Source organism: Strix uralensis, chromosome 15 (assembly GCF_047716275.1).
Source record: "Strix uralensis isolate ZFMK-TIS-50842 chromosome 15, bStrUra1, whole genome shotgun sequence".
Lineage (NCBI taxonomy): Eukaryota > Metazoa > Chordata > Aves > Strigiformes > Strigidae > Strix > Strix uralensis.
In genome coordinates, this window is record NC_133986.1 from 22,203,255 (window position 1) to 22,217,872 (window position 14,618).

General features: G+C 49.2%; 2 protein-coding genes across 7 annotated transcripts in view; both read right to left on the reverse strand.

Annotated features, from left to right (window-relative positions):
• Positions 1-9,839, reverse strand: LOC141950101 (centrosome-associated protein CEP250-like). The gene is made up of 10 exons (XM_074884502.1): positions 9,764-9,839; positions 9,468-9,519; positions 8,681-8,840; positions 7,625-7,937; positions 7,086-7,213; positions 6,701-6,821; positions 4,841-4,995; positions 2,195-2,350; positions 1,668-1,769; positions 1-367 (listed from the first exon to the last, which is right to left on the reverse strand). The coding sequence occupies exons 1-9, from the start codon at positions 9,837-9,839 to the stop codon at positions 1,686-1,688; spliced, it is 1,245 nt and encodes a 414-aa protein (XP_074740603.1). The 3' UTR covers positions 1-367; positions 1,668-1,685.
• Positions 8,709-14,618, reverse strand: part of LOC141950018 (centrosome-associated protein CEP250-like) — a 19,345-nt gene continuing 13,435 nt past the window's right edge. For 5 of the 6 annotated variants that reach the window (XM_074884318.1, XM_074884319.1, XM_074884320.1 and 2 more), the window contains 7 exons: positions 14,325-14,452; positions 13,963-14,132; positions 12,565-12,744; positions 11,297-11,431; positions 10,818-10,961; positions 10,086-10,387; positions 8,709-8,840 (listed from right to left, as the gene is read on the reverse strand). In XM_074884318.1, coding sequence (XP_074740419.1) covers positions 10,157-10,387; positions 10,818-10,961; positions 11,297-11,431; positions 12,565-12,744; positions 13,963-14,132; positions 14,325-14,452 — 988 coding nt within the window. In that variant the 3' untranslated portion in view covers positions 8,709-8,840; positions 10,086-10,156. The remainder of the gene's footprint in view (positions 8,841-10,085; positions 10,388-10,817; positions 10,962-11,296; positions 11,432-12,564; positions 12,745-13,962; positions 14,133-14,324; positions 14,453-14,618) is intronic. The other variant, XM_074884321.1, reaches the window with a different exon arrangement.

Genomic DNA, 14,618 nt, shown 5'->3' on the forward strand with positions numbered 1-14,618 from the left:
TCCTGCAAAATTTCTTTTATAAAAATAATTTTTAAAATCTCTGTCACTAGGAGATGCTTCCAAATCAAACAGAACTAATGCACCCCCATTCCCCACAGCAAAACATGGCACATTTCTGGGCAGACAAGAAAGGAACCCCGAGATGCTGCAGCTGTCCCTCTGCAGGACGCGGCGGCTCAGGGAGGGGACCCGGGTTCCCAGTCTCTGCTCCCAGCACAGCAGCTTCGGGCTCCCTGAGCCCAGCTGCTACGGAGCAAGACAGCTCTGGGGGAAGGTCCGACAGCTCCCGGCTGCTCTTCGCACAGCACCCAACAGAGTCCTGCTCGGCTGTTGGGTCTCGTGCTGGCTGTGCCTGCAGGAGGGACGCCTGGAAGAGGCAAAAGGCCGAGCTCAGACAAGCCCCCAGCGCCAGGCCCAGCCGCAGCTCCACGGCTCCGGCTGCACCTTCTACCTCCAGCCCTGACCGACGCTGTGTCCTTGTGCCGCAGGGAGCAGCAGGTTCCCAGAGTCCCCTGAGCCGAGCTCAGATGAGCAACAATTCAAGTTTCTACTGGTTACACCAGGCAGTGAAGAACTGCTCTGCAGGGTCTGGCTTAAAAACCTGACAGCTAGCACACGGAAAGGGAGCAAACCCTCATTTTTCCTAACTTTAGAGCGTTTCACAAATGAGCAGAGTGTAACTTGATGAGGACTGCCGAGGCCTTGACAATCCTCAAGCTCTACCATCTCCTGGCAACACGGGGTGGTGCCTGCTGGGTTTTTGGTGGGACAGACCCCGCTGCTCCCACCCCCCAGTAGGTTTGCAGTGCGGTGCAGCCACAGCAGCTCTGGCATGTTGCCCTCTGTCTGCTCTGGAGAGTGGGAGACGCCAGCACTGGGAGCAGCGCTCGGGGCTTTGCTGTTTTGGGGAAACAGCTCAGGTCAGAGGCTTTCCTCTGTTCTCAAAGTGACACGAGCTTTGCCAAGGGCCGTGTTCCCCATGGGAATGCCACCCCCAACCTCAGGCTGGGAATATGAAAATATTCTCTTGGCATGTGAACTCAAACAACAGAAGCAATTCCTAAAGGAGTTCTGTGGCTTATGGAACCTGCTACATTTGAATTACAGTACCAAGGTCTGTCAACATAAAGCCAAACCAGATAAAGAAGGGGACCCTAATCTGCTAAGCATCGAGAGCAGACTAGATGTGAAACCCAGACAGCCAGCCCTGCAAAGGGAATTTCTTCCAATCTCTTTCCCACCATGCCTGACCTTTAGGCAAGTCAGAGACTAGACCCAGGTGAATGATGTCGTTTTGCCATGGCCAACAGATGTGTCTGACGGGGCCCTCCCAGCACTGCTGCACTCACCTCCTGACAGCCAGACAGAACTCGGGCTGTAGAGTTGTGCAAAGTTGTGCCCATCAGTACGGGCACAGCAGCTTTTGATGAGAGCTTTCCTATTCCTCACCTGGTTCTGCAACTCAGCTCATCAGTGACTGCAGCGAGCCCAAGACTCCTCCTGCGAAGAAAACACAAGGATTTCTTTTTAGTTTCCAGTCTGGTCAGGGCCATGGTCTGTACTCAACTTCTATTGGGTCTATACTGGGGGGCTGCTGCCACTGGGATTGGCCATCGTTCCTCCGTATGGCCAGACCCTCCTCCCACCAAGTAAGACTCTGTTCTCACCTCTCTAGAAGCAGGGATCTAGTGCTGGTCAGAAAGGGAAAATCCTCGTGCATCTGGCAGTGACCAACAACATCTCTTCAGTCTCCTCCGTTCACGTTCCACCTGCAGGTCAGACAGGAGAAAGGGTCACAGAAAGCTGCCACCAAACAAGGGGCGAAAGGACCTCTGGGCATCACGGCAAGGAGATTTCTGCTCAGAGACTGTAACTGCACCAGAGAACAGCGAGGGCAAAAAGCACTCGAAGTAGACTATGGAAGAGAAAGAGCAAGAGGAAACAGTTCCTGACACGAGAGTGACAAATGTGTGCGTATGGGGACACTGGGGCAAGAAGGGTGGTACTGGAGTGAATGTGCATTTGTGAAGGCAATGGGGTGGGAGAAGAGAGAGAAAATACCAAAGTGTGTGTCCACAGGGGAAAGTGGGAGAGGGAAGGAAACAAGCAGAGGACTCCAAAGTGCTGTCTGTGGAATTGTGTTGTGTTCCAGAGGACCGTGAGGCTTTGCAGAGGCAGTGAAAGCCGGTTTTACCTGCTCAAGAGTCCTCCTGAGCTCAGCAATGAGTTGCTTCAGCTCCTTCTTCTCAAGTTCCAGCCTTGCAACCGCTTGCTGCAGACGTTCCAGCCGCTGCGACAGGAGTCTCTTCTCCAAGAGCCATGAGAGCTGCTCCCCTTCTGCAGCAGCCTGCTGGGTACAGAGAGGGGATTACGTGAGCTGCTGCCACATCAGGGTTGGAAGGGCCAGAATCAACAAGTCTGGGAGAGTGACCGGCCCAAGGCATGGACAGTGCTAAGTCCCTTCTCCTCCTGTCCACAGGCCAAGACAACACACTCTCTCCCTAGGGGCCCTCCTCCAGATCACCTTGGAGAAATCCACACAAATTTGCCTTCTTGCTTTTTGAACCACAGCATAAGGATGTCCTGAATGCACAAGGAAGCCGTTAACCAGATCAGGCAATGAGACCAATTCAATTCCTTTCAATACACTGGAAAAGCTGTACCTCAGAAGTCTAAATCTCCGAGAGCATCCTCTAAGCACCATCAGTGCAGCTGCTGTTCAGCCATTGTGATACGATTCTACTAAGTTTATGTACCGGGTCTGGCTGAGCCGGAATTGGTTTTCCCCTGTAGCAGCCCTCATGGTGCTGTGTTATGTTGGGAGCTGGCAGGGTGTTGATAGCACACTGGTGCTGTGGCTACTGCTGAGTGGTGCTTACACAGCACCAAGGCTCTTTCTGACATTTCCCCCCCACAGTGGGACAGGGTGGGCAAGATCTTGGGAGGGGACACAACCAGGACAGCTGACCCCAACTGACCAAAGGGATATTCCAGACCATATGACGTCTGCTCAGTATAAAGCTGGGAAAAAGGAGGAAGGGGGGGGGGGGGGGTGGTCACCCTTGGTCCTCCGAGGCAAACACTATGAGTATTGGAGCCCTGCTTCCTGAGAAGGCCCGACATCGCCTGTTCATGGGAAGTAGAGAATAAATCTGTTTTCTTTTTTTTTTTTGCTTCCGCACACGGACCTTTGCTTCATTTTGCTTATATTAAAACTGTTTTTGTTTTACCCACAAGGGTTGGGTTTTTTTTCTATCTTATTTTCTTTCCCCTCTTTGCCCTGTTGAGAAAAAAAGGGGAAGTGGGGGGAAGTGATAGAGCGACTTGGTGGGTACCTGGCATTTAGCCAAGGTCAAACCACAACAGTTTAGTACATTACTCTCGCTCAATTGTGCCCTTTCCTTTCCATGCCAAATCCTAACCACAACATGTTGGCTAGGTTTGCCCAGGTAAGAGAGAACCAATTACCCATCCCCAGCTTTTGCACCTGAGGTAATTTTAACAGCAAGCTCCGTAGTTCCTTCAGTAGTTCTGGGCTTGACAGAAAACATTCCAGCAGGTGAATGGTCTCCGGCCGGAGCTATACAGACAGGCAAACCTGCTGGCTGCAAGCATGGCTTCTCTGGCCAAGCAGGTCATGTATTTGTAGGAATATATATTCCTGTATCTTTATGGGAAACACCTTTAGAATCCTTCAGAGATGATGAAACCGGCCCGTGTCCCTCTCTGAAACCATTCTCTGCAGGATGGCTATTTCTTCCCTCAGAGTCCCACTGGCCTATCTGCCTTTTTGCCCTTCTCTGAACTTCTGGGATGTTCTTCTGGGGAGGAGCCAGCAGAACTGCAGCCAGGATTTAAAGTCCAGACTAAGCATGATCTAGGCAGTGGCACGATGATGTTCTCTTTATTAGGGAGGAAGGGAAGAGAGAACAACCCTGACATTTGATTTCCCATTTTGGGGTTGGGGGTTTTTTTGGACCTCTACTGTGTAGTGTTTTCATGGTACCATCCTCCAGAACCGCACTGTGGCCTCTCGAAGGAGTGATGGTCAGAGCACAGACTGTCATTCTGTGTTTCAAATCAGGACTGGCTGTCCCCTTGCAGGCAGACATATTTATCTGGCTCAGCACTTTTGTTTCTCAAATGTCTCTATTTTTTTCCCACTGTCTGCTCTCAGTGGTAATGTTGAACAGCTTTCTATTATTAGCAAACTTTTGTATTCTCACCCCTTTTTTCTGATCCAGATATTTAGAAATCTAAATACGGATTTGGACACAAATAATAGCCCGCACCATGCAATGTAAATAGAGACAAGTTTGAAAATTACTTTGACTTAAGCTTCAAGGGGAGAAATCGTCAAAATAGAGGAAAATAAACACCCTGAATCTTAACTGAATTTTATATGACTACAGCATCTTTCCCTACTTATTCAGAGGGATGTAACTGGAAAAGTTAAACTAAAAAACAGCCACTGATTTAAACAATATTCTTCTGCTCTTATGGTGGTCTGTGGTCTCTCCACAAAGTCTGTGATATTGGTCATGTCAATGATCTCTCCTTTCTGGACTGCCTTCTCTTACCCAAGGTGATGACCCTGCTAATTGAGCTTACCTGGCCTGGCAGGAAAGCAAGTCTGGGAAACAGGAATGATGAATGGAAGGGGAAAATGAGGGAAGCTTGGTGAGCATTTGCATATTCTCTGCCTTCTCCGATCTGGACTGCACTTGTACAAGACCACCTAAAATCAGATCTCCACTGGAAAAAGTTGCTCCTTAAAATTATTAACAGAAGGCCAAAAAATATGTAAGAAATGGCTCTTCATGGCATCTGCCATCCTCACCAGGACATCCTTTCTGTGCTTCTCAGTGGTCTCAAGTTTCCTTTCCAAAGGTGCCACCTCTTGATGTAGAGTCACAGTCTCCTTCTTTAGAGCAGCAGCCTCCTCCTGCAAGGCACTTTGTAGAGAGTTCTTCCTGTGTTCTGCCATCTGTGTCTCTGCAGCAGGAAAGATGAAGGAGAAGATGACAAGCAAAGCAAAACCAAACTGATTTGCATCCTACAGAGAAAACACCATTTTCTTACCTGCCTGTCTGTGTTTTCCAGGCCCTAAGCCCACAAGGGCTTTCAAAGCACACATAAATAAAGGAAACTTCCAGGCAGAGAATAGAAGAAGAATGAGAGTGGCAAGGTTCAGGAGAATATGAAAATGTGCTTGCTCTTCTGTGAGTTGAAAGGGCAGGGCTAAGGGCATGGCAGCACATCACCCACAGTGTGAGAAGCAGGTAGCACTGACATCAGTGAAACACGGGCAGAGACAGGACGTGAGAGTCAGATCCGGTGTCCTAAAGGAAAAGGAAGAAGAAGCAAAAGTGAAGACTGACTGTGACACAGTTCATTGACCAGGAAGACTTAAGAGACTTTACAGAAAAAAACAGATCTGTCAATGTTGTGCTTGAAGATGTGCTTTGGTATTTGTTCAAAAGAACGAAGCTAGGGGAATATGTTGTGCACTGGCAGGAAAAGGAAGAAAGGAAATATTCAGTGGTACTAGGACAACGGCAAGGAAAAAACAATTGAACATCACACCAGTACCGAGACCTGAATCAAGGATGACTACAGATAGACAGGACTAAAACTAAACTAATACACTAAACTAATAGACAGGAACTAAGGATGGAAAGAACTGACTAGTGGGACAAGCAGGATCCATCCAATGGCAGAATTTCAAGTATATAAGCTTTATCATATGTAACATATGTAGTAAAAACTATGGATGTTCCAGAAAAAAGCAGTGATCCAAGGCCTAGAAAACTCTCTGAAAAATGATCAGCAGTTCCATCTCAGAGAGGGAACATGAAGAAATATTGAACAGGTAAAGGCTCTACATGAGCAGGCGACAGCCTGTGAGGGAGGCAACGAGCAATGCCCACACCTCCCTGTTCCTGCAGTCTGGGACAAGGAAAACACAACAATGAAATAAAAACCCAATTCTGATGTGGGGAGTGGGAAAGCAATGACAGAGAAAGGAGAAGGAATGTCTGTCCAGCTATAATAGAGAGAGGCCAGTAGCCCTGGAGGCTCTGGGATGGCCTGGAGATTAGAGGAAAAGGCAACTAGCTACATGTGAAAACCAGTTTATAAACACAACATGAACATGTTACCAAAGGCTACGGAAGTAAAAAATTGTGTTTTCTATGGCTGTGAGCTCAGACACCAAATCAGTATCGGCAAGAAAACAGGTAAGAAGGATGCAGAAGCACTAGGTACCAGAGAACGAGGAAAAGCAGCAGAAGGAAGGATGCAATACCACAGGAACTTAACACTGAACTCATGCTCTGTGAGTCTGCCATGTAAGAGGAAAAGGAAGTCGATAAAGACAAGGCTTTTTGAGGTTGGTGCTTTCAAAGACCACACAGAGAAGGATACTGTGAGGCATCACACTACACCTACTTAGCAGTGACGTGGGACCTGAAAGGCACCACCTCTGCACATTATCACCAGTCACACAGCCAGATGCACTGCCAGACACTGGATCTTCCTCTACAAAAATCTTTCCCTGGTAGTTCTATCGATAAGTCTCAGGCTTGTTGTTTTTCTCCTCTTCCCATCTCTGGGCACTGCATTTTTCCTCTGCGTGGTATCAGAGACCCCCACTGGTGAGACAGGATGGGGTCAGTGGGTTGGAAAAGGGAAGTTGTACCTTCCTGGCTTTGAGCCAACTGTTTCTGCAGCTCTTGATTGCAGGCACTGAAATACTCCTTCTCAGCTTGCCTCTTGCTCAGCTCCAGCTTCGAGTCCTGTATCTTCTTCCTTGCATCCTTCTGGAAGAGGTAAGAAGAGAAGCATCACCTCACAGAGCCACTGCTGGCGGGAGACAAAGAGGTACAAACACACAGGCAGAAACAGCCAAGGTGGGAGGGGGCAGCTGGGCAGTAATGGTACATGGGATGGGGATTCTCCTTTCCCCCGTGGCAGCAAGCCAACCTGGCCCACAAGAATTTACATCCGTTCTGGCTTTGGCACTCTGCTTGTCAGTTCAGTGCAGCAGAAGGACGGGATTTCTGGGTGCACTAGACACAAGTTACCAGATCTTGCTGAGTCTGCTCCAGGTGCTGACGCAGGTCTCGTAGGGCTGCGGCCACTCTGTCCACTGTGAGCTCTGCAGGGAGGTCCCTGGCCTGGGAAACAGCTGGGCCCCAGGCATGACCCTGTTCTGGAGAGAGAAGCCATTCTGTTGCAAGCTTTAACCGAAAGGGTCTCCAACAAACAAGGCCTCTTTATGCACAGGAGGAGGTGGCAGTGCCTTTGATGTCGTCCTAGAGCTCGTGTTACAGCAAGTCCTGGGCTAACATTATTTTGATGACCACTAATGTCAGCACTGCCTCAAGGAAGGACACACGTGCCCTGGGACTTGGGCCCTATTTCATTCTGATGCTGGTCATTTCTCCACATACAAACACGGACTTGTCTCTGCAGGGATGTCAGGCTTCCAAGACTTCCCAAGGCTTGAATCAGCCTAAACTGACAGGACAGGTCTGTCACATCAGGATTACAAAGAACCACACCCCCAGCACCTGCTCCCCTATACCCGCCTACAGACCTGTGAACCCAGCCCCACACTTGCCTGAACTCCAAGGGACTAAGTCTCTGCTGTCACAGACCGTGCGCTGGAGAACCAAGTGCAGTTTGTCCAGCTGGGATCGGGCTTCGCGGGGGGCACTGTTGGCCTGCTGACACCCCGTGGCCAATGCCTGTGCTCTGCTCTCTGTGCTACAGAGCCTCAAACACAGTTCAGACACCTCAGCCTCCAGCATGCGCAGAGAGTTCCTCGAGCACCGTTCGCCTGCTTGGGACTCCTCCAGATCCCGCAGCAGCTGCTCCTCCCGAGCTGCCAGGCCAGCCTCCTCCTCCAGCGCTGCCTCCTGCAGCGACTGCACCTGTAACACAGACGCACAGCGCTCAGGGACAGCGCTGCTGCTGAGGAACAGAGCGGGATAGAGGAAGGGGCCAAGGAGGAATTACTTCAAGCCAAAAACCACACTGGAAACAGAACGCACGAGGGCAAGGATTCAAACTGAGCAAAACAAGCTACAAACAGGTACCTGGAGGCTAAGGGGCCTGAAGGAAGTTTCCCCATCCCCAAAGGAACGGTCACACTGTCAGGTTTTCGTGCTTTCCAACCTCAGAAATGAAGGTTCCTGTGTGTGTGAGGGTGTGAGGGGCTGGCTGGCAGGGTGAGGTGGCAGATGAAGCATTCCTGCATGGAGAGTGGGGCTGCCAGGGACGCTTGAGATTAGAAGCAAAGGGGAGACAATCGGCACCCCTCATGGGGCACCTCCCCAATGCCAGCTGAACGGCCGAGCCGGGAGTGCTCCCACAGACTGCCATAACCAATGCTGTCTCACCAGACTGCTCAGGGCCTGGCAGGGGCAGAAACACCATCTGGGGACAACATCTGGAACAGAGATACTGAGAAGCTCCAAAGGAGTCTTCAATGCCATGAACCATGAGAGAACCAGGGAAAACCCAGGCAGAACACAGCAGATCCAGCCTCAGTGTGCAGTCTCTGGGCAGACCACAGAAGGAGTGCATGTTGTTGGGAGGGAAAACAAGTTGAGGCCTACAAGCTGAAGGTGGTATTCTATGTCCCTGGAGAAGAGGATGCTAGTGCACAGGTCACCTGGTTGTTGAGCTCTTGTATTTCTCTTCTGTGGTCTGAATGGAGCTGCTCGGCCTGGCGAAGAGCAGAAGGAAGCTGAGACACCTTGTTGTGCTGGGCAAGGTTGTTTTCTTCCAGGGTTTTGAGGCTCAGTTCCTTCTCTTCCAGAGACACAGTCAGCCTGAAAGTCAGAGCAACTCATTACTACATGGTATATAACATTTAATAAACTCTTAGGACTTCCACCACCAAAGGGGAAAAATGATTTGTCTGCTGAGGTTTGTCTGAACAACTAGGCTGCTTGTTCAGTCCTCAGCCAGGTTGACAACCACACCCAAGCACGTGCCCACTACGCTTTTTTCCACAGAAGAAAGGTGAATTATTGGCTAAATACCCTATTTTTTTTTTGAGATGGGTATGTGAATAGAAACACAACAAAGTCTTGAAATGAAGACATTAGGGCAGAGGAAGATTTTTCTTTTGACTAATGAGACTCCAAGGGAGAGGTTTTGTCAATAATGAAGAGACATTTTCTTCCCCTAACTTGTCCTGGTAGGAACAGCAGCAACTGACAGCCAGGTGATCTTTGGGCAGTTTCACAAGACTTGCAGCACCATATTACTTTCAGCTAGAGAAATGAAGGCTGATACCAGAAGCAGTAATGGAGGTTTGGAGGAAATACTCAGATCCTTATATAAGACGCCAGATCCCTCATGGGGGAAGCAAGAGGGCACGGCCTTTTATTTCTCTTCTTCAATGAAGGTGTGTGTTGAAGGCTGGCAAGACTTTACCAGGTGAAGTACCCTACCTACCCTTCATCTTCTTTCTTGCGTTCCTTGGACAGTCAGTAACATCTGTAACTGTTGAGGCGGGCAGGGACCCTGCTCAAGCCCTTCCAGACACCGGCTGGGATTTTTTGAGGAATGAGGAAACAGATGTCAGTAAGAAACATGCTTATTTCTTGGGTGCCTCAGAGGGGAATCTGGCTTAGTTCAAAATCATGGTTTTAACCAAAGGTATCAGGATGGAAGACCGATACAGATCCCAAATGTTTAAAATTTACTAGACCCAAGACAGAGCTGATGGATGTATCTAGCTCATTACACTGCAGCTCGTTCAGCCTCCTTTGGTGTGTTTCAGGTTTGAAACCCCTGAAAGTTTCATTTAACAGCATTAACATGCTGACCTAACAAAACAACACCTCCTTTTAAGGAAAGGACTACTCCAAAAGCGACTGTCTTCAGAAAAACTGTAACTGAAGGATTAAAAGAAAATGAAACACCACATCAAGAGAATGAAACATATCTGCATGGATAGTTCAGAATTCTGCTTTTTATGAAATGCTGCCAGAGCCACTTGGATATGTGAAGATCTGAAAGAGGGAATCCATTAAACAGAACAGAGAGTTTCACAGACTTTCATTTACCTGGCTTTTTCATTCTCTAGGAGCTTCAACGAAGCCTGAAATTCTGTGTTGTGACGCTCCACTTCTCCTCATCAACTCCTTTCCCCCTCCAAAGACTGCAAACACACTTGCAGCTCCTTGTTCTGATGTTCTACCTTCTCCCATTGACTCCTCTTCTCCTCCCGGATCTTCTGGACGTGCACAACCTCCAGCACCTTCTGCCTTGACAGTTCCTGTGCCTCACTCGGATCTTGCTGAGCTTTGTGGCCAATCACTTGCTGGGACTCTTTGGAGGCTGCTAGTTGAGATGTCAACTCTTCCACCTCAAGTAAAACACAACAAAGCAGTCAAAGACTACAGCTTGCCACTGTCAGCCATATCATATACTGTGAGGAAAGGGAAAGAACAACTTTAAATTTCACCCTTTCATGAAAATACCAGATCCACAATGGATACAGCTGGCTTGTTTAAAAATCTAAGTGGGTCACCATGTTCATCTGAAAAAGCACCTTAAAAAACAAGGCTAGCAGTACCAGGCCAGCAGAAATCCATTCTGATGAGTGCTGGCAAAGAGGCACAAAGAGCAGCCCATCTGTCCAGGGCAGCAGCTGGCCGGTCAGTCTCCTTCAGCCCAGCTGAGATGGAGACCACAGTGTGATGGCAGCCAGAGGGACTCACCCCATCCCCTGCTGCTCTGCCATGGGGAGAGACCACCTGGTTGATGACTGGAGTAGCTATTGCTGTTTCACTCACCTGGTTTTGTAGAGCATCCCTCTGCTGAAGGAGGACATTAATTTCTTCTTTCATTATTTTGATTTCTTCCTTGTGCCTCTTCTCCACTGCCTTGATCTTACTCTGAGTTTCCTGCAGCTCTGCTTGCAGTTTTTCTGTGATGTTCTGCAAACACAAATGGAGAGCAAGCTGCTGGGACCTGCCATCAGGTCCAGCTTTCTCTTCTTTCTGTCTCAAAATCACATTCATTCAGCCACTTCTGCTTTTCTACCCAGCTCTGCTTCCACTGTAACACTTCCCTCCTGTTGCTGATCTCTGCAGCTCATCAGGCTCTGGGCTTTCAGTGCCTGCAGCAGTCCCTGCCTCCTCAGTCACAGCACTTAGGCTTTATTTCCTTGTTACTGCCCTTCACTCTGTTACCTGGGTCTCTCAGCCTCTCTCAGCTTACGTCCAGTTGCCAACGGCCTGTTCCTTCAACCCACCCTACTAGTCAGACTTACCTGCCCATCCTCGTGCTGCTCTTTCACCTCCTGCCTGAGCTGCTCCAGCTGCTGGTTGGCTTCTCTTAGCTCTCCCTGAGGCTGAAGTAGTGTCTCTAACAAAGCACTCTTCTCATGCTCCTTTTCTTGCAGGACCTGCATAGAAACAAGGAGAAGACAGGTTTAAACTTCCCACACAGAATTTGTGTGGCAAGGCTCCAACACCGACGGGCTGACGCGTTCTCAAAGTGCTGTGTTGCTGCTCTCCCAGGCCCTTCTCTGCCCACTTGCAGACACAGCTTCCTAAGTGAGACTGGCCGTATGAACATGGTCCAGCCACAGTCCCCCTGTGATTGAACCTCCAACAAACATCTAACAGGAAAATGTGTGGCACTTCTCAAATGTCTCGCCTTGCTGGTGAGGGTGTCCCTCATCTTCTGCTGTGTCCTGTTTGTCTTTCAATAGCAACTTTTACACCTAGTTAGCAGCAGAGAAAATGCAGGGCTGCCAGAGGGCTGAAGCGAGCAGCTCCTTCAGAAAACTCATGTATTCCAAGTGGGGTTTGGTGAAAATTACTTCATTTTTAAGGTATTCATTAGACTTTGGTAAAGTACTGACATGACAGGGACACACTGACATCTCTGAGCACTGCCCTGGCATTTCAATACTTGTAGACACAGTTGGGGGTACTGCTGTTCCCAGGCAGACTCCGTGAAGAGGACTTTGGGTGGGACACAGGGAGGACTCTCACTGTGTGACAGGGTTGCACAGGAGATCTGGGCACAAAACAGCTTACCAGCAAGTGACTTAAAACAGCCCAGAAGACACCCCTGTTTTACTGCTCAGAAATATTTCAGAGGAGTCTTGAAAATTGTTTTTCTTTTGTCAACAATCCTGCCATGCCCCCCTGTCCCCCCCAAACAAAAACCCCATCCTCATGGGGATTCAGTCCTACAAATTCCGTTTGGTCTTTAATGGAGTTAAGGTTATAAGCATGTATCAGTACAGATCAAAGGAGGACTGTTAAAGAGAACTGTGAAGATACTCTGAGGTAAGTCTTAAAAAACCAATAGCAGCACAAAAATCTCAACTGAAAGGTGATGCTTCTGCCTGGCTTCCTCTGACAGGTCTCACTCCTAGTCCCAAAGATAACCCTGCTTGCCTTTCACCTCACCAAATTCAATGTAGAAAACATGTAGGGCATGCGCCACACAGCCTGACATCCAGACATCTCCCACGGCTCTAGCCTTGCAAAAAAGCTACACAAATTCTCCTTTCACAGTCTGTACCTCTTGCTTGGCATTTTCAACTCTGGTTCGTTCCTCCTCTTGTTGAGCTCGCGTGGTAGCAACTTTCTGCTTCATATCAAACAGCTTCTCCTCGTGCTCCCCTTCTGTCTCTGCCCTCTCTTTTTCCCATTGCTCCAGTATCTTCTGCAGCTCTGAATGATGCCCTTCCCACTCGCTTGCCTGAGGAGTGGAGGGAAAGACTTCAAGGTGAAGTCCCAGCCACGCTCCTCAAAACAAATGTGAAGCTTCATCCCTCTCACAACCCCCCACCTCAACAGTGCACAACAATGGCTTTGTGCTCTCCATAAATCACGTCCTGTCAAGGAACTTAAAAGGTGGGTCAGCAGGTGGACGAATCATAGAATCATTTAGGTTGGAAAGACCTTTAAGAACATTGAGTCCAACCATTATGAAAAGGAGATGTTACCTTCCTCTCTCCATGGCTGCCTGTTTCCTAGCACCTGTCTCCTCAGGATTTCTCTCTATTCTTAGAGTCTATTTTCAAAGCTCACATCCCTTTCCATCAGTGAAAAGATGTAGATGAACTGCAGGGTGAGAAAGAGACCGGTACCCTGATGCCCCAGTCACAAGACAGGCCACGAACGGAAGTACCAGGAACAAGGGGCCTGTTCCACATGCGTCAAGCCCAGAGATAACACCTCTGATGACGGTGACAGGACAGAAAGAAAGGAAGAAAGTTCCCGTGACTGCAGTTGGCAGCAATGTGAGGAGTCTACTTCATGGCAGACAGGAGTCTGTAAGATCCTACCCCTTTCCTGACAGGCTTTGGGTGGGGAGCACCCAACCTCCAGCTAAACTCGCCTTAGGCCCACACTGAATCTGTGGCTGCTTCTACTGTCCTGGCAGAGTCCTGGGGGTCTTCACATGCCTTCAAGTACAAGGTTTAGGGTTAGGGAGAATAGGGGATAGGGTTAGGGATAAGGGGTTAGGGGCAGCGGTTAGGATTAGGGGTTAGGGTGGAGGGTTGGGGGTTAGGGGGTAAGGAGGAGGGGGAGGGGTTGGGGTTAGGAGCTGGCGGTAAGAGGTAGGGATTAGGGGTTGGGGTTAGTGATGGGGTTAGGGATCAGGGGTCAGGGTTAGGCGTTAGCATTAGGCGTAAGGGTTCGGGGTTGGGGTGAGGGGTTAGGGGAAGGGGTTAGGTGTAGGGGTGAGGGGTCAGGGATTAGGGGTTGGGGGTCTGGGGTTAGGGGTTTGGGGTTAGGGGCTAGGGGTAGGAGGTTGGTGTTAGGGGTTGGGGGTTAGGGTTATGGGGTTAGGGGTCAGCAAGGTGTGACCTATGACAGATGGTTTCTCCCATTTCACACACTCAGGTGATTACTCTTCTAAAGCCAGCCCACAAAGCTTGCTTGAAGAATTCAGAAGCATATTGTTTCCTACCAGGTCTTGTAGGAGCTGGTTTATTTCCACTTCCTGATCAGCTTGCTGCAGTTTGAGGGTATTGTTACACTGCTGTTCCGTCTGCAAGAGCTGTTGTGCCATGTTTTCCTGTTCCTGCCTCATTAGAGATCGCTCTGCTTCCAGCTCACACTGAAGGCACTTCACTTCCCCTGCAAACAGGACAAACAGCAAGATTCAGAGTCTACACAATGGTTCTGACTTCACTGACCTTACGCCATCTGAACTCCAGTGCAGGAGAGATCTGCCTCCATCTCCTTCACTCCTCAGAAGCACTCGGACACAGAGCTATTTTTATACCACCTTCCCTAGCAGGGGGATCACCAGAGACAGGAGGCTCTCACCTTGTATCACCTCCTTGGCCTGCGTGACTGTGTGAAGTTGGATTTCCAGCTGACTCCTGGTGATCTCCAGCTGAGATAAGTGCTGCTGAGCTTCAAACAGGCTGGATTCCAGCGTCTCCTTCACTGACCTGTGAGTTGTGAGTACAGAGAGAAATGAGTTTGTTGCTCCTGACACCCACTGAGAGTTATTCCAGTAAGAAGTCATTCAAGATCCCTACCCCTGAGTACAGAAAATGGGTTGCAAGGAAACTTGTATACAGAAAGCCTATTTCTGCCATTTAAAATAGCAATGCC

Coding starts and splice junctions, on each gene's coding strand:
- LOC141950101 (XM_074884502.1), bottom strand. CDS start 9,839: ATGTTAATGCTGTTAAATGAAACTTTCAGGGGTTTCAAACCTGAAACA. Junction 9,520..9,763: donor GAGGCTGAACGAGCTGCAGT/GTAATGAGCTAG, acceptor CCGCCTCAACAG/TTACAGATGTTACTGACTGT. Junction 7,214..7,624: donor CTTAGTCCCTTGGAGTTCAG/GCAAGTGTGGGG, acceptor TTCTCTCTCCAG/AACAGGGTCATGCCTGGGGC.